This window comes from Scyliorhinus canicula, chromosome 17, assembly GCF_902713615.1.
Source record: "Scyliorhinus canicula chromosome 17, sScyCan1.1, whole genome shotgun sequence".
Classification (NCBI taxonomy): domain Eukaryota; kingdom Metazoa; phylum Chordata; class Chondrichthyes; order Carcharhiniformes; family Scyliorhinidae; genus Scyliorhinus; species Scyliorhinus canicula.
This window is the reverse complement of record NC_052162.1, coordinates 116470028-116489606: the sequence shown is the minus strand read 5'-3', so window position 1 is coordinate 116489606 and position 19579 is coordinate 116470028. Positions and strand designations below refer to the sequence as shown.

The window sequence follows — 19579 nt, the reverse complement described above, 5'->3', positions numbered from 1 at the left end:
AATCTTTCCCCTTTCACATTCCTACAGGAGCTTTTCCAGTCGGTTTTTATGTTTCTCCCCAGTTTGCTCTCATATTCTATTTTCTCTTCATCAGTTTCTTGGTCCTCCTTTGCTGAATTCTAAACAAGTTCCCAATCCTCAGGCTTGCCACTATTTGGGCCACTTGAAATGAAATGAAAATCACTTATTGTCATGAGTGGGCTTCAATGAAGTTACTGTGAAAATCCCCGAGTCGCCACATTACAGCGCCTGTCCGGGGAGGCTGGTACGGGAATCGAACCGTGCTGCTGGCCCGCTTGGTCTGCTTTCAAAGCCAGCGATTCAGCTGAGTGAACTAAACCAGCGACTTTATGAGCCTCTTCCTTTGATCTAATTAATTTTTAATATTTCTCGTTTGCCACGGTTGCATCACTTTTCCTGTCTCAGAATCCCTGAGACAGAAAGAGAAGAGAGAACGAAATGCAGTCCTGGATGTAATTGAAGCAGAAACAATAACAGCAGAATCCATCACGGTGATCACTTGTGAACTTGTTGGTGTTTCAGCAGGGACGAGGGAACACAGTATCCCTTCCCACACTGGGAGCAGGTGAACGGCCTCTCCCCAGTGTGAACTCGCTGGTGTGTCTGCAGGTTGGATAAGTAAGTGAATCCCTTACCACACTGAGAGCAGGTAAATGGCTTCTCCCCAGTATGAATTCGCTGGTGTCTCTGCAGGTTGGATAAGTCAGTGAATCCCTTACCACACTGAGAGCAGGTGAATGGCTTCTCCCCAGTGTGAGCTCGCTGGTGTCTCTGCAGGTTGGATAAGTAAGTGAATCCCTTACCACACTGAGAGCAGGTGAACAGCCTCTCCCCAGTGTGAGCTCGCTGGTGTTCCTTCAGGCTGGATAAGTAAGTGAATCCCTTACCACACTGAGAGCAGGTGAACGGCCTCTCCCCAGTGTGAACTCGCTGGTGTATCCGCAGGTTGAAGGAATCACTGAATCCCTTCCCACACTGGGAGCAGGTGAACGGTTTCTCCCCAGTGTGAACTCGCTGGTGTTTCTTCAGGCTGGATAATTGAGTGAATCCCTTCTCACACTGAGAGCAGGTGAACGGCCTCTCCCCAGTGTGAATTCGCTGGTGTTTCGTCAGGCTGGATAACTCAGTGAATCCCTTCGCACACTGAGAGCAGGTGAATGGCCTCTCCCCAGTGTGACTGCGTCGGTGAACTTCCAGCTGAGATGGGATTCTGTATCCCTTCCCACAGTCCCCACATTTCCATCGTTTCTCCATAGTTTGGGTTTTCTCGTGTCTCTCCAGGTCGGCAATCAGCTGAAGCCTCGTCCACACACAGAACACGTGTACGGTCTCTCCCTGCTGTGAATGGTGTGATGGTTTTTCAGGCTGTGTAACTGGTTAAAGCCCTTTCCACAGTCAGTGCTCTGGAACAGTCTCACTCGGGTGTGTGTGTCTCGGTGCTTTTCCAGTTACACTGATGTTTAAAATCTATTGAAGCCAACAGGTTGGGCGAACATTTCTCCTTCGAGATAATGGCCGATGAATCGAGTGACTGTCAGAACGAGACGTGACGTTTGAGATTTCTGTCTGTAAATCCCATCCTTTTAACATCCTGTAAAAGGAGTTTACAAAAGACATCACTGTCAGTCCAGGATAGAAATTCAGAACAGACAATTGCAGTTTCTCAGCAACATTCTTTCCTCTCTCATTCCCAAAAGCTGTAAATTTCCATCCCACACACTCTCCCTCCATTCTCACTCTGCTGTATCTAATATTCACCCTCCCAATTCTACTGAAGGTGCTGATTCAGGCTGATTGACAGATCTCTGCTCACTGCTTCCTGTCCTGGACACAGAGATCATAACAAACAGGAGCTGCAGTTGGCCATTCAGCCCATCGAGCCTGCTTAACCATTCAATGGGATCAGTGGCCGATCTACCTCAGCACCACTTTCCCACACTATCCCCCATCTCCCTCACTGTCTTCAATATCCAGAAACATGTCCAGTAAGAAGTCTTACAACACCAGGTTAAAGTCCAACAGGTTTGATTCAAACACGAGCTTTCGGAGCGCAGCTCCTTCCTCAGGCTGCGCTCCGAAAGCTCGTGTTTGAATCAAACCTGTTGGACTTTAACCTGGTGTTGTAAGACTTCTTACTGTGCTCACCCCAGTCCAACGCCGGCATCTCCACATCAGAAACATGTCAATCTCTGTCTTGAAAATACTTGATGACTGAGTCCGCACAATCCTCTGGAGTAGAGAATTCCAAAGCTTCACTACATTGTCTTTAAATTCATTGAAGATCCTGGCCCCGTGTCACTGTCCGTGTGGAGTCTGCACATTCTCCCAGTGTCTGCATGGGTCTCACCCCCACAATGTAAAACGGTGTGCAGGGCCGGGGAATTGGCCATGCTAAATTGCCCCTTAATTAGAAAAAAATAATTGGGTCTTCTAAAATGTTTTTTAAATAAATGAATTTACTGGATCTGGGCGTCGCTGGTTAGGCCAGTATTTGTTGCCCATCCATAGTTGCCCTTCAGAAAGTGGTGGTAAGTGGTCTCCTTGCACACCCACTGTGCTGTTAGCGAGGGAGTTACAGGATGTTGCCCCAGCGACAGTGAAGGAACGGCGATATATTTCCAAGTCTGTCTGGTGAGTGACTTGGAAGGGAACCTCCAGGCGGTGGGGTTCCCAGATACCTGGGAATTGTTCTTCTAGATGGCAGTGGTCACTTTGCTGAGCACCTTCGGCCTGAGCGCATTCAGGACCCTGACCTTCCCGTTGCTTGCCATTTTATTTATTTATTTATATAAATTTGGATTACCCAATTCATTTTTTCATATTAAGGGACAATTTTACCGTGCCGATCCTCCTACACTGCACTTTGGGTTGTAGGGGCCAACGCCAAGCAGACACGGGGAAAATGTGCAGACTCCACATGGTCATTGACTTAGAGCCGGGATTGAACCTGGCACCTTGGCGCCGTGAGGCAGCAGAGATTAACCACTGTGCCACCCTGCTGGCCATTTTAACACAAGACCCTGCTTCCATGCCTGCCCTTGGCTTATTGCAATGTCCCAGTGACGCTCAACGCAAACGGGAGGAACAGCATATCATCCTCCGGTTAGGCATGCTCCAGCCTTCTGGTCTCAATATCGGATTCAACAACTTCAGATGATTTGCTCTACCCCACCTCATCCTCTTTGTTTTCTTTCCATTTCATTTGAACTGTCCATTACCTGTTATTTCTTTCTTGTCTTTCTTCATATATATATATATTTCCCCCTCACTCTTTCCCCCTATCTTATCCCCCCTCTCTTTACCCTTTGTCTACTTTGCTTCCCACTTCCCTCCTTTTTCTCATTTTACCTCTCTCCCAACCATGCCCCCCTCCCCCCACATCTACATCTGTCACAGCTTACCTTCTGATTTTAGTTTCTCTGCTGTTTAGTCTTTCTCAGTTTTTATTCTCTCTGGGGACTGCCATTATAATCTTTATTTTTTAAATAATCTTTATAGTCACAGGTAGAATTACATTAACACTGCAATTAAGTTACTGTGAAAAGCCCCTAGTCACCACATTCTGGCACGTGTTCGGGTACACAGAGGGAGAATTCAGAATGTCCAAATGACCTAACAGCACATCTTTCGGGACTTTTGGGAAGGAACCGGAGAAAAGCCACACAGACACGGGGGAAAACGTGCAGACTCCACACAGTGACCCAAGCCGGGAATTAAACTCGGGACCCTGCGCTGTGAAACCACAATGCTAACCACTGTGCTGCCCTTCTTTTTCCTTTGTTTCTGTAGTTATGACTGATCTTTCTTTCCCTCGCCCAATGGTATAAATGTCTCCCACTTTCTATCCTTTTTAGCTTTGACAAAGGGTCATCTGGACTCAAAAACAATAGCTCTTTTCTCTCCTCACAGGTGCTGCCAGACTGGCTGAGATTTTCCAGCATTTTCTCTTCTGGAAATGAAGCTCTTCAGTACGATATTACACAACTAGAAATAATAATAAATGTACTTTATTACAGAACAAATAATATATTTAATCTGTACAATATAACATTACACTTATTTCAATTAATTTACTGTCCCCTTACATGTCAGCCATCTCCTCGGGAAACCAGCCCTTTAATTGTGAACACTAGAAAAGAGACCATCAGGGGCAGCAAGGTAGCACAGTTGTTAGCCCAGTTGCTTCACAGCTCCAGGGTCCCAGGTTCGATTTGCCGTTTGGTTCACTGCCTGTGCGGAGTCAGCATGTTCTCCCCGTGTCTGTGTGGGTTTCCTCTGGGTGCTCCAGAGAACATTACAGAGCAGTACAGGCCCTTCAGTCCTTGATGTTGCGCCGACCTGTGAAACCACCCTAAAGCCCATCTACACTATTCCCTTATCATCCATATGTTTATCCAATGACCATACTACTCTCTGAGTAAAGAACCTACCTCTGACATCTGTCCTATAGGTATTTCCCCTCAATTTAAAGCTATGTCCCCTCGTGCTAGACATTACCATCCGAGGAAAAAGGCTCTCACTGTCCTCCAGTTTCCTCTTACAGTCCAAAGATGTGCAAGTTAGGTGGATTGGCCATGATAAATTGCCCTCAGTGTCCAAAAAGTTCAGGTGAGATTACTGGGTTAGGGGGATGAGGTGGGCTTAAGTAGAGTGCTCTTTCCAAGGGCTGGTGCAGACTCAATGGGCCAATTATTCTCCTTCTGCACTGTAAATTCTATGCATCCTTTTAGCCAGACAAATAAATGTGGCAAGCTGAGGGCGCAAAGGATGTCAATTTCTTTAAGATAGAGAGAGACCTGGGCCAAGCTTTCCAGAGTCTGCACCCTCCCTGGATTCACTTCCTTTCCCTTCATTTGCTGCAAGTGACCAATTGAAGGTGAGAATGAGAAAAGAAATGGAAAGGGGGAGAAAAGAAAGTGTTTTACTCACAGATGTTGGGCACAGCAGGATTTTTCAGTCTGTCTGAAGCTGAAACGTGGTTAACACAAAGTCCGCGCTCTGATTGGCTGGAGGACCAGAGTCCTTCCGGTCTTCCGACTCTTCCCATTGGTTGCTGGCCGACAGACAAAATGGTTAACGGATGTAACGTCATCATGGATGCCATTTTGACATCAATAGGAATGAACGCCACTGCTCATGCGCATAGCTTCCTTTGGACATGCGCAGTCCCGGCCCGTTGGATAGTGGTTTTTCCGGCGAGGTGCATTATGGTTGATTCAGCCGCCATTACCCCTCTTCAAACCAGTCTCCAAATGTGTGAACCAGGCATTTTTGTCTTTAGATTTTTAGTGTGAGAGGTTAAACCTATCAGGAGGCGATGCATAGGCCGGGTCACTGCTCTCATCAAAATACAAGGCTTAGGAGCTAATGGAGGGCTGTAAATTATGAAAGATTTTGATGCACATGAAGAGTGCTTTCACTTGTAATGGTAAGACAAAAACTAGAAGCTATGAATGTGAGATAATCTAATCAGGAATTCAGGAGAAGCTTCTTACCCACAGAGTGGTGGGAATGTGGAGAAATGAACAGAGGGATACACTGATTGAGTCAGATGGGAAAGTATGAGAGGAGGCTCAAGTGAAGTATAAACATTGGCATGGATTGGTTGGGCTGGTTCTGTGCTGTATATTCAATGTCATTTAGCCTGGTATTGCCTTTAACTCTCACATAGTCGATTCCGGGTTAAAGAGAAACAGTTTCACTCCCAGAAAAACATTTCAGCTCATTGTTTCCAGCTATTGTCCAATCAGTGCCTCTTGTCAGCCAGGTGTCCGTGTGAGGAGTCAAGGTACTCAATTCAACTACAAAGAATTCATGTAATTTGTACCAATATATCTTTGAAGAGCAGATTTTTTTTTCAAGTGGACTGGATTATTTAACTTTATCAGGTTTTAATCAATTCTTTAAAGTGCTTAATTATCGGACTGTTTTATTCAAATCGGAGAGTTTGTTTTATACAGGCCAAAGTAGGCACATGATCAGTACCCCATTCACCATCTCCACCATTGATACGCAGTGGCAGCAGTGTGTCGCATCTCCAAGCAGCACAGTAACACAGTGGTTAGCACTTTTGCTTCACATTGCTAGGGACCGAGGATTGATTCCCGGCTTGGGTCACTGTCTATGAGGAGTCTGCACGTTCTCCCTGTGTCTGCGTGGGTTTCCTCTGGGTGCTCCAGTTTCCTCTTACAAGTCCTGAAAGTTGTGCTGTTAGGGGAATTGGACACTCCGAATTCTCCCTCAGTGTACCTGAACAGGCACCGGTGTGTGGCAACTAGGGGATTTTCACAGCATCCTTTGAGGGCAGCATATATTTTCCAACGTTAGAGGTCACTTTGGCTGTTGGATAGATTCAGTGGAGCTCCAGTGAACGAGTCTGCCCAGGATCTATTTCTAAAACCTCATCACAGCACATTGCCTAGTTAGCCACTAACTAACAGAATTCTTGTTACATTTCAGGATGCTCTCCTGCACGGTTCACCTGTGTGTTTATTTGGCTGTGGTTCCCCTCCCCCAGTCTCACCTCGCCAGCTTCCGTCCCTCATCAACCCAACCCTGTGCAAAGAGCAGCAAAGACAGGAGCATGGAGTTGAGGTGTGGATCAGCCAGGAGCTGAATGAGTGGCAGAGGAGACCCCCTTATTAAACTTCCCGTAAATGTGTTTTAATGGGGACTGGGACAGTTCTAATGTTTCTCTGTCTGTCTATTTCAAAGATTTTAACGTGTTAACATACAGCTTCAGCATCTCAGATACACATCAAACCCATTGAATGTCCCCATTTTGTTGGCCTGATCCAGGTTCAACTTGTTTATTAACTAAACACCTTATTATCTTCCAGGTCTTAATAATAAACTGCGGATGTGCCAGATTAAACTGGATTTCCTTTGGTTCCTCCCACCTTTCCCAGATATCAAAAGGAAATTGGATGGGGGCTTGAAGGCAATAAACTTACAGGGGTACGGGGATAGAAGGCGCGAATGGGACTGAATGGATGATTTACACAGGGTTAGCATGGACCCGATAGGTAGAATGTCCTCCTCCACTGCCCTAATGCCTCTCTGTCTATTGTTACCATCTCTGTAGAGATTGATAACTTATTAAATGAAAGGAATCTCCAATGGAAAGAAAACCAATGGACAAAATTTCACATTTTCAAACTTTCACTGTGACAAACCAACTAAAATCGACACAAACCTGACTTAACAGGGACTGGATATTTCACAGAACAAGAGAAATTTCACTTTAATAGTCAGCACAACAAAGATACATCCCACATTGTTCCGCGCCTTCACATTACTTCCTGTGGAAATGTTGCACCATGGACAATCTCAGTCTTCCCAATCTCCCTCTGCAATGTCAGATCCCTCACTTCCCATCCAATGGACTTGGCCTTTTGAGTCACTTCCACCAACAGCCAAATTCTAGCCAAGGTTCGTGAATATTGTGAACACCAACAAAGTGCACGTCTGTAAATGCTCTCTTTCGGGTTGTGACGCTCTTATGTCCCCAGAGACTCAATTTTATGACCTCTTTAAACTGTATGGTTGGATTTCGCATAAGTGAAATAGAAGCAAGTGGTGTTTTCCGATCCACAACCCCCTGCTCTCCTAGCCTTCAGCAAGCTGTCCTTTCCAACTGTGTAACACGCGACAACACATTCCTTGCTGTATTCTCAGTGCACTGCTTCAACACCCAGATCTGTTGGAAGCTCCAAACTCTGTTTTGAACTGCAGGTTTCCTTATTAACTGTGTCTGTCCTTTACCCCCAGCAACCGAACCTGCTTCAGTGGGACGGAAAGCGTAACTGAATATACGATTATCTGTCTATTCAGCCTTGGCTTCTTCAGCTTTACGTTCCCAGAGCAACCTCAGGTCACATGGTTATTTCTTGGAACTGATGACCTCAGAACCAAGAAATCAGTTCCTCTCCTTCAAAAGAATCTCCAGTTTCACTTTGGGTTTTAAAGGGTTCATTGCACAAAAAAGTATTTCCCAAATTAATAATAAAACAATACTAATAATTATTATTAATCTTACTATTAAATTATTAAAGGTATTTCACAAAGTACCTGGGTCATCACATGCCCTCCCATCCCCAAGGAATAAAGCTTCTGAAGTAAGCATGTTTTCAGAATCCTTTCATGCTACAACATATTTGAACATTATAAACACGGTAACAATGTCTTTATTACACACTGTTCAGGTAATGGTTTCTCTTTTTCCCATTTTACAATAAAACATATCACCTTGGCAATACTATAAGCTTAACCCTGAACAAAACTAACCCAATGTGACAATGAGGTTGTGGTGAATGTATAATGCTTAATTCACACTATATAGCATTGTGTCCTTGTGGGCTTTGTCTGTGAGCTGTTGCGCGACTCTGCCCACAGGGGGAGATGAGGAGCTTGTACAGGGCTCCACCCTTGGCTCCGCCCATGGCCCCTCCCACTACCGGAAGTATAAAGTGCTGCGGTCTTGTGAGTCTGCCCTCAGTTCTTCTGGTCGCAGGCAGGCTCAGTTGTAGGTCTATTAAAACCACAGTTTACTTCCTCTCGTGTCTCGAGTGAATTGATGGTCATATCAGATGTTTGAAAGTTCAGCTTGCTCGAGAGTCCCAGTGCTGTTGTCAACAAGAGTTCACTTTACTATTGGTTGATTCACTTTCTTTGAACCTTCCCAAGAGAACTTTCCCAGGTCACACAGTCTTCCCAGTTTTCCTTGGTTAAGTGGTTGTGCTTCCTGTTGCTGTATAAAATTCCGATTGGATTGTGTACAATCTGGACCCTGGGATAGGATCTGTGACGGCTTCAAAGGTTTTCCATATCCGAGGTCAGGTTAACTTGGTCAGGAACCACACTGCTGATTGCTGGCGATCCATCTGGATTTTGAGAGCTCCTTGTGAGGAATTGGACTTTGAGAGAAAATTCCGTCATGTTGCTTTTTCCCTCCGAGTTCAGCAATTTGTGTGGACCGTGGGATCTGTGTGGACAGTGGGATACAGTTGGAAGGGAGTGACCCTGGGAGTTCTCCACATCGACTCTGGACCCCAAGAGGTCTCGTGACATCGGGTAAAATATGGGCAAGGAGACCTCCTGCTGATTATCACCTACCGCCCCATCCCGCTGGTGAATCAATATTCCTTAATGCTGAACATCACTTTGAGTCAAGGACACAGAATGTATTCTGGGTGGGGGAGTCCAATGTCCATCACTGGCTCAGTAGCTTCACTACCCATACCAGCCTCCCCAAACAGGCACCGGAATGTGGCGACTAGGGGCTTTTCACAGTAACTTCATTTGTAGTTTACTTGTGACAATAAGTGATTTTCATTTCATTTCGGGGCTGGTTTAGCACACTGGGCTAAATCACTGGCCTTTAAAGCAGGCCAAGGCAGGCCAGCAGCACGGTTCAATTCCCATACCAGCCTCCCCGAACAGGCGTCGGAATGTGGCAACCAGGGGCTTTTCACAGTAACTTAATTGCAGCCTACTTGTAATAATCCACAGGAGGCAGGAGTCCCGTCACCACACCAATATTTATTTCCAATAACTAGATACAAGAGCAGCTCCAAACAGTGCTGCTAGCATTCCAGTCAACTTAAGACTGGATCACAAAGCCTACACAGGTGCTTATATGGGCCCCCTCAATGAGCTATCATTGAGGGAGTTCATACTCAAATTGGCCAACCAATAATGCTAATTGGAGGTCATTACACCCCTCCCCTCCAAAGGTCCGAGGAATTCCTGCCAGCTAGCATTCCTCTGAGCTTCTTCCTGCTCCTCATGTCCGGGTCTGTCACCTCTGTGTTGTCCGCCGGGTCGTTCTCCAACGTGGGCAGGATGTACCTTATAGATGCCTGTCTTTTCCTTGACAACCTCCTTGGAAGTTGTTCTTCCTCCTCCTCGGGGAGAGGTGTCGCGGTGGCCTCGTCGAACGTGTCCATCTCCGACGACTGGATGACGGGGTCTGGAGAAATTGCTCGGGGCTGGAATGTGGGTATCTTTTCCGTCTGGGCTATCCCAGCTTGAGGTGGTCCTGCTTCGCCTGCCTCCAGGTGTGGTTCCGCTGCCCTTATTTGGTCTCGGTAAGCAGCAACCTTACCTCCTATCGGAACTTCATAGGATATGGGCCCTGTTTCGGACCCTACCGTGCCATTGACCCACGTTGGTCTATTCCCATCATTCTTGACCCAAACCGGTGCCCCCACTCTGCTGCCGACTATTATCATGCCCCCTGCGTTGGGCCTCCTGTTGTTTCTCCACTTTCCCCGTTAAATCTGGGAAAAGGCGACTCAGCCTCGTTTGCAGCCGCCTTCCCATTAAGAGTTCAGCTGGCGGTATGCCCATTGTGGAATGCGGTGTGGTCCTGTAATCAAACAGCCAGTGGGAGAGCTTTGTATCCATTGACACTGCGGGCTGCTTCTTGAGTCCTGCTTTTAGTGTATGGACCGCTCTCTCTGCCAGGCCATTGGACGCTGGGTGGTAAGGGGCCGTTTTGATGTGGCGGACTCCGTTTTCCTTTAGGGATTTTCCAAATTCCCCACTTGTGAATGCCGTTCCGTTGTCCGACACCAATACCTCCGGAAGTCCATGTGTTGCAAACGAGGCCCTGAGCTTTTCAATTGTTGATGCTGTGCTTGCCACGTTTACCCGGTGGACGTCCAACCATTTGGACCACTATCACCAAAAACATTGAGCGCATGAAAGGGCCAGCGTGGTCAATATGCAGGCGGGTCCATGGTCTGCCTGGCCATTCCCATGGGTGCAATAGCGCAGCTGGTGGCACTCTTTGCCCCTGTTGGCACTCCTGGCACCGACGTACCAAAGCTGCTGTGTGTGTCCAATCCTGGCCACCAAATGTAGCTTCGAGCTAGCATCTTCATTTTAGACACCCCTGGGTGTCCATGATGTAACTCGGTTAAGATTGCCCGACGGCCCTGAGCTGGGACTATTACCCGGGCTCCCCATAATAGGATACAGTCTTCAACGGTTATTTGGTCCCTTCTGCTTCAGTATGGGTGCAACTGGGGCTCCACTGGTCTTTCCAGTTCCCCTGTTAGCAGTACATGCTTCATCTTGGCTAAAACGAGGTCTTTTTGGGTCCACAACCGAATATGTTGTGCGTTCACTGGTAGGGTGTCCAAAAAATTGAGAGTCATTACTGTCTCCTCTACTTTCGGTATTAGCGGCGGGGTGTCCGGGAGGGGAAGTCTGCTCAAAGCATCTGCATTTGCTACTCGCGTTCCCGGTCTGTTCTCCCGAACGTATCTATACACGCCATTAGCAACGCCCAGCGTTGGATTCTAGCTGATGCAATCTGGGGTATTGACTTGTCTTCTTTTAATAACCCTAATAACGGCTTATGGTCCGTCACTATGGTGAATTTCCGCCCGTACAGATACTGGTGAAATTTTGTTACTGCAAATATCATCGCCAGTCCTTCCTTCTCGATTTGGGCGTACTTCCTCTCAGCCATCGCCAAGGTCCTTGAAGCATAGGCTATTGGCCGTTCTTCCCCATTCCTTCCTCTATGGGCTAAGACTGCTCCTACCCCGTAAGGGGATGCATCACAAGTGACCACCAACTCCTTCCTTGGGTCATAATGCTCTTGGACATTTTCGGATGACAGCTGTTCCTTAATGTCCCTAAATGCTCGGTTCTGGCGGGCGGACCATTTCCATTCTTGCCCCTTTTTTAGTAGCTGGTGGAGGGGTTCTAGGATGGACGCACTATTTTCAATAAATTTGCCATAATAGGTTACCAACCCTAGAAATGATCGTAGCTCCTGGACACTGGTGGGAGCTGGTGCTTCTTTTATTGCCCTTACTCTGTCTTCCAATGGGCGTAAGCCTGACTCGTCTACTTTATATCCCAGGGGCTGGTTTAGCTCACCAGGCTAAACCGCTGGCTTTTAAAGCAGACCAAGCAGGCCAGCAGCACGGTTCGATTCCCGTACCAGCCTCCCCGGACAGGCGCCGGAATGTGGCGACTAGGGGCTTTTCACAGTAACTTCATTGAAGTCTACTCGTGACAATAAGCGATTTTCATTTCATTTCATTTCAGGTACGTCACTTGTGGGGCCAGAAAAACACATTTTTCTCTTTCAAGCCGTACGCCTGCCTTTGCGAAACGCCTGAGCACTTCCTCCAGGTTCCTCAAGTGTTCCCTGTCCGTCCTACCCGTGATTAAGACATAGAACATAGAACAGTACAGCACAGAACAGGCCCTTCGGCCCTCGATGTTGTGCCGAGCAATGATCACCCTACTTAAACCCACGTAACCCGTATACCCGTAACCCAACAATCCCCCCATTAACCTTACACTACGGGCAATTTAGCATGGCCAATCCACCTAACCCGCACATCTTTGGACTGTGGGTCTGATAATGCCGTCGCACCGTAACCTTTCTATTTCGACCTCTACTTTCTTCCTTAACGTGAAAGGTACCGCCCTGGCCTTACAAAATTTCGGAAGGGCTTCTGGATCCACGTGCAAAGTTGCTTTGGCGCCTATGATTTCCCCCTTCTTGGAAGACCTCCGGGTATTTTTGGAGTACTCCACTCAACTGCCCGCTTCCACTCTGGAAAATTTTCATCCAATCTAATTTTAGGTCTTTCAGCCAGTTCTGTCCACTTAAGCTCGGTCCGGAGCCCTCTACTATCGTCAACGGTAATCTGAGCAATTGTTTCTCATATTCCACGGGTACATGAGTCGTGCCTAGAACTTCCAGGGGTTCCCCCGTGTAGGTTTTAAGTTTCATCGATGTTTTTGTTAGGGTTAGTGGCTGGAATCCATCTGTGATTTTTTAAAAATACTGCCACTCCCAGTACTGATACGGCCGCCCCCGTGTCTATTTCCATTATTGTCGGCCGACCATTCACCCGGGGGGTAATCTTAATAGGTTCTGCTTTCTTCATCGCAATATTATATAATTGTTCCCCTTCAGAGGAGGATGGGGCGTCTAGGTTGTGTACTTCCCTGCGTCCCCACCAGCTATTCCTCTTTTGCCACCTCCTTCTAGGGTTTCTGTCGCTGTTACCCCACCCTGTCTGGTGCCAGAAACGGTCCTTCTCTGTTGGGGGAGCCTCAGCCGGTACTTCCCTCTGTCTCCAGTTAGTCCTAGCAGACTTGGGGGCAGTTCTCGGGTTTTCCTTTGGCCCTCTGTTCCTCAGGCTTTTCCTGAGAGCGGTTATCTGGTAGCTGGACCCATTGTGGTAGTCCCTCTCACAGGTATCTACCTCCATTGGTGCGCCCTATAGTTCCTGCGCCCCACTTGTTGCCTTTTCTAGGGACAGTGCGAGCTGTAACGCCTACCTGCAGTCTAGCTACATTTCCGCTAACAGGGCCTTCTGTATTATGAGGTCGTTTATGCCACACACTAACCGGTCCCGAAGCATTTCATTTAGCGTTGGGCCGAACTCACATTTTTCCGCCAGCCTTCTCAGGCGGGTCAGGAAATTCGTGACCGACTCCCTGTCTTCCCGCTTCGCTGTGTAGAATCTGTACCTACGCAAAATGAGGGGTGGTTTTGAGTCGTAGTGCTCTTTCATCATTTCCGTTAATTCTTGGAAAGAATTTGTTTCCGGCACATCGGGATAAGTCAGACTACGTATAATGTCGAAAGCTGAGGGTCCGCATGCCGACAGCAGGATAACCCGTTTCCTTTCGTCCGTCAGTATATCATTGGCCCGGAAGAAGTAACACATTCTCTCTACATATTAGGACCAGTCCTCAATAGTCGGGTCGAATGCATCTAACCTCCCAAAAAACGGCATTTTTGAAATAGCAAGGCTTTCCCTCCGAGTGCGGCAGTTGGTCTCCGCAAAGTTCTTTGTTTACCAGCCCTTGATGTAATTGAGAACAGAAATAATAACAGCAGAATCAACCCCTTTAATCACTTGTGAACTTGTTGGTGTCTCCGCAGGGCGGATGGATCACCGAATGCCGTCGTACAGTGGGAACAGGTGAATGGTCTGTCCCCGGTGTGAACTCTCTGGTGTATCCGCAGGTTGGATGATCTACTGAATGCCTTCCCACACAAAGAGCAGGTGAATGGCTTCTCTCCTGTGTGAGCACGTTGGTGCACCCTCAGGCTGGATGATTCACTGAATCCCTTCCCACACTGAGAGCAGGTGAATGGCCTCTCCCCAGTGTGAACTCGCTGGTGTATCTGCAAGTGGGATAAATTACTGAATCCTTTCCCACACTGAGAGCAGGTAAATGGCTTCTCCCCAGTATGAACTCGCTGGTGTGTCTGCAGGTTGGATAACTGAGTGAATCCCTTCTCACACTGAGAGCAGGTAAATGGTTTCTCGCCAGTATGAACTCGGTGGTGTTTCCGCAGGTTGGATAACTCAGTGAATCCCTTCCCACACTGAGAGCAGGTGAATGGTCTCTCCCCAGTGTGAATGCGTCGATGAATCGCCAGCTCTGATGGGAATCTGAATCCCTTCTCACAGTCCTCACATTTCCACCATTTCTCCATGTTTTGGGTCTCCTTATGTCTCTCCAGGTTGGACAATTAATTGAAGCCTCGTCCACACACAGAACACGTGTACGGTCTGTCCCTGATGTGAATGATGTGATGGTATTTATTCAGGCTGTGTAACTGGTTAAAGCTCTTTTCACAGTCGGTGCTCTGGAACACTCTCACTCGGGTGTCTGTGTCTCGGTGATTTTCCAGTCACACTGATGTTTAAAACCTCTGAAGCAGACAGACCAGAGAAACATTTCTCCTCCAAGTATCAAAGGCTGGTACTATTTCAGACCCGTGGGGTTGAGTGACTATTAGATTTTGATGTAACGTTTGGGTTGAGATTTCTGTCTATAATTCCTCCTCTTCTGATATCCTGTAAAAGGAATTTACAAATGTCATCACTGTCAGTCCAGGATAGAAATTCAGAACAGATTATTTTAATTTCTCTGGAACATTCTTTCCTCTCTCATTCCCCAAAAGCTGTAAATCTCCATCCCACACACTCTCCCTCCATCCCACACTCACTGCTGTATCTAATATTCACCCTCCCAATTCTCCTGAAGGTGCTGATTCAGGCTGATTGACAGATCCATGCTCACTGCTTCCTGTCCAGGACACAATAGATTCTGCAGTCAGCCATTCGGCCCATTGAGCCTGCTCATCGATTTGAGATCATTGGCCGATCTACCTCAGCATCATTTTCTCACACTATCCTCCATATTCTTTGCTATCTTCATCATCTAGAAACCCATTGATCTTTGCCCTGAAAATACTTGATGACTCCACAATCCTCTGAGGGAGAGAATGCTCCATATTCTTGAGTGAGGAAATCCCTCCTCATCTCAGCTTTGTCTCCATTTTCCTGCTGGTTCCCCATAACCCTCGACTCCCTGGTCAATCAGAAATCTGTCCCAACTCAGCGGTGAATATATTCAGTGACCCCCACACCCCACTGGTCCCTGTGGAAGAGAAATCCAGAGACTAACAACCCTCTGAGGGAAGAGATGACTGGAGATATATAACATAGCTACAGCACAATATTACACAACTGGAAATAATAAAAAATATATTTTATCTTAATTGTTAATTCCAGGCAATAAACATTGCAAATCAGTGAGAGAACATGTTTGGTTTTCTGCTCAATGGTCTAAGATCCAATCACCTCTCTCAGATGCAGGGATGAGCATGGGGTGTGATTATTGTAAATTATGTGTGTGGGTAATAGAGAAGGGAGCAGCTGTTTTTAGTTGCCTGCTCTGATACCCAACTGCAGCTGGGTTAAGGCCCAACAGTGTAGATCACTGTTTGTCTCTCACACTGTGCTATCTTTATAGGTTTACAGTCCTACTGTAAACAGGCAGAAGTAATGACCCCACCCGTCTATCCACCTTTAGCTGCTCATTAACTATTGAGAACTTGTTCCTCCCCAGCCATTTGTTGAATGCAGTGACCTGAGCCAGGTCTCTTAATGCTCAGTATGAACCTCCTCAGGATCCGGCCCTCTGGATTTTATCACAAGTGAGGTTTCATTTCCACAATGTGATGGCAGAACATGATCCAAAATATAGAAAAGGAATGAGGAACGTCTGTTTCGTGGACAAACTCGAGAAGGTTGGATTATTCTTCTTGGAGGAGGAACGATTGGGGGATTTAATCGAGGTGTTCAATGGGCTGGATGCTCCGGTGCCCCAGCCACTTGTTCCTCGGCAGCGCGCCATTCACGGGCAGTGGGATTCTTTCTTCCCGCTGCTTGTTTCTGGGATTTCCCATTGAAGCCATCCCTGAGAATTCCGGCCAGTATCTGAGGGGGTGAATTCTCCGCCTCCCCAGTCGCGTGTTTCTCGGCAGTAGAGCTCTCCATTCCCAGTGCTGGCCAATGGGATTTCCCATTGTAGACACCCCAGGCTGCCGGGAAGCCTGCGGGCCGGGATATGCTGCCGACACAATGGAAAATCCCACCAGTGGAGAATTCACCTGGAGGTGTTTTGATGAAGTCAATAAGCAGATACTGGGCTGCATTCTCCATTCTGGAGACTAAGTGCTGCCGCTGATGTAGAATCAGGGTGCAGTGAAGAGGAGATAAAGATTTTACAGACAGATATAGATAGGCTAGGAGATAGGGGCAAACATTGGCAGATGGAGTTTAATGTGGATAAGTGTGAGGTTGTCCATTTTGGCCAAAAAAATAGAAAGGCAAATTATTATCTAAATGGAAAGCAGATTCAAAATGCATTTGGGCAGAGGGATCTGGGTGTTTTTCTTCATGAATCGCAGAAAGTCAATATGCAGGGGCGGAGAATAGCTAATGTGTTCCTTTGTTTAAGAAAGGTAGCAAGATTAATCCAGGAAATTACGCCAGTAATTAAAAAGGCAGATGGAATGTTAGCGTTTATTGCAAAAGGACTGGAGTATAAAAGTAGAGAAGTGTTGTTGCAATTGTATAGGGTGTTGGTGAGACCACATCTGGAGTATTGTGTCCTGTTTTGGTCTCCTTATTTGAGGAAGAATGTGGTGGCATTGGAGGCAGTTCAGAGGAGGTTCACATGATTGATTTCGGGGATGAAAGGGTTGACGTATGAGGAGAGAATAAAGATTTTGGACTTGTACTCGCTGGCATTTAGAAGGACGAGAGGGGATCTGATCCAGGTGTATAAAATACTAAAAGGGATTGATAAAGTAAACATAGACCAAATGCTTCCCCTTGTGGGGCAATCTAGAGCGAGAGGTCACAGATATGGGTTGAGAGGCGGTAGATTTAGAACTGAGATGCAATCTTTGTAATTTTTGTATCCTCACTACCTACAGGTGAGGTCCCAGAGGGGCGGAGAATAGCTAATGTTGTTCCTTTGTTTAAGAAGGGTAGCAAGATTAATCCAGGAAATTACGCCAGTGGTAGGGAAATTATTGGAGAGGATTCTTCGATACAGAATTTACTCTCATTTGGAAGCAAGTGGAGGTATTAGCGAGAGGCAGCATGGTTTTGTGAATGGGAGGTCGTGTCTGACTAACTTGATTGAGTTTTTCAAGGAAGTGATAAAGATGATTGATGAAAGTAGGGCAGTGGGTGTTTTCCACATGGACTTCAGTAAGGCCTCTGACAAGATCCCTCGTGTCAGAGTGCTACAGAAGGTGAGCTGGCAAGATGGGAACAGAACTGGCGCGATCATAGAAGACGGAGGGTAGCATTGGAAGGGTGATTTTCTGAATGGAGGGCTGTGACTAGTGGTGTTCCACAAAGCCTTTGATGTTTCTAAATGATTTGGAGGAAAATGTAACTGGTCCAATGAGTAAGTTTGCGGACGACGCAAAGTTTGGTGGAATTGCAGATAGTGATGTTCGAGATTACAGCAGGATATAGATCAGTTGGAGACTTGGGTGGAGAAATGGCAGGTTGAGTTTAATCCAGACAAATGTGAGGTAATGCATTTTGGAAGGTCTAATACAGGTGGGAAATGTACAGTAAATGGGAGAACACTTAAAGAGTATTGACAGGCAGCAGGATTTGGGTGTACAGGTACACAGATCACTGCAAGTGGCAACGCAGGTGGATAAGGTAGTCAAGAAGGCATGCGGCATGCTTTTCTTCATCGGCCGGGGCATGGAGTATAAAAATTGGCAAGTCATGTTGCAGCTTTATGGAACCTTAGTTGCCGAACTTGGAACATAGTGTTCAATTGTGGTTGCCACATGACCAGAGGATGTAGAGGCTTTGGAGAGGGTACAAAAGAGGTTTACCAGGATGTAACCTGGTATGGAGGGCATTAGCTATGAGGAGAGGTTGGATAAACGCGGTTTGTTCTCACCGGAACGATGAAGGTTGAGGGGTGACCTAATAGAAGTCTACAAACTTATGAGGGGCATGGACAGAGTGGATAGTCAGAAGCTTTTTCACAGGGTGGAAGAGTCAATTACTTGGGGACATAGGTTGAAGGCATGAGGGGCAAAGTTTTGAGGAGATGTGCGAGGGAAACCTTTTTTTTTTACATAGAGGGTAGTGGGTGCCTGGAACTCTGCCAGAGGAGTTGCTGGTGAAAGCAGGTATGATAGTAACGTTTAAGGGGCATCTTCACAAATACATGAATAGCATAGGAATAGAGGGATACAGATACGGAAGTGTAGAAGGTTTTAGGTTAGACAGGCAGCATGGTCGGTGCTTGGCTTGGCTTGGAGGGCCGAAGGGCCTGTTCCTGTGCTGTACTTTTCTTTCTTCTTTGTGACCTGCTTCTCACAGAGGGTGATGAATTTGTGGAACTCGCTGCCGCTTAGTGAGGTAGAGTTTGAGTCATTAAATGGTTTAAAGGAGATAGACATATTTCTGATTTTAAAAACCTGTTTAAGGGATATGGGAACAGGTAGGGAGGTGGATTTGGGACCAGGAAGAAATCAGCCATGATCTGATTAATTGGCGGAGCAGGCTTGAGGGGCTGAATTGCCTTCTTCTGCTCTGAATTCCTATATTACAGAACCATAAATAATATATCTAATCTGTACCATATAAGAACACTAGACATATTTCTGTCCTATATTAATTTACCGTCTCCTTAAATGTCAGCCATCTCCTGGGGAAACCTGGCCCTTGTGAACATTGGGAAAGAGACCATCCTTTTAGCCAGACAAATAAATGTGTCAAGCTGAGGGAGCAAAGGATGTCAATGCCCTTGAGAAAGAGAGAGGCCTGTGCCAACCTTTCCAGAGTCTGCACCCTCCCTGGATTCACTTCCTTTTCCTTCAGTTGCTGCAAGCGACCAATTGAAGGTCAAAAGGAGAAAATAAATGGAAAGGGGGAAAAAAGAAAGTATTTAACTCACAGATGTTGAAGACAGGAGGACGTGTCCGTCTGTGTGAAGCTCAATCTTCATTAACACAAAGCTTCGATTGGTTGGAACACCAAAGTCCTTCCGGTTGTCAGCATATTCCCATTGGTCAACATCTCAGCAGGAAGTTCAAGGGATGGGTTCTCTTCTGCAACTTCCCCTCCCCTTGGACATGCGCAGTCTCAGGCCGGGATGGAGTGAGAGATCTCACTCTGGCCGGAGTATCAGCCGGTTGCCAGGAAACCTTGTCTGGAGGAGGTGCAGG

General features: G+C 46.8%; 1 protein-coding gene across 1 annotated transcript; it reads right to left on the bottom strand.

The window, feature by feature from the left end:
• Nucleotides 1-516: 516 nt before the first annotated feature.
• On the bottom strand, nt 517-19492 carry LOC119951544 (zinc finger protein 229-like). Its single transcript, XM_038774738.1, has 3 exons — nt 19309-19492; nt 13923-14873; nt 517-1198 (listed from the first exon to the last, which is right to left on the bottom strand). Exons 2-3 carry the CDS (start codon nt 14507-14509, stop codon nt 517-519), a joined length of 1269 nt encoding a protein of 422 aa, XP_038630666.1. The 5' UTR covers nt 14510-14873; nt 19309-19492.
• Between the last annotated feature and the right edge of the window lie 87 nt (nt 19493-19579).

Excerpts from the sequence above, each read along its gene's own strand:
- LOC119951544 (XM_038774738.1), bottom strand. The coding sequence starts at position 14,509 with ATGGAGAAATGGTGGAAATGTGAGGACTGTGAGAAGGGATTCAGATTC. Across the intron at positions 1,199-13,922 it reads AGACACCAACAAGTTCACAA|TCACACTGGGGAGAGGCCAT; the intron begins GTGATTAAAGGG and ends TCACCGACGCAG.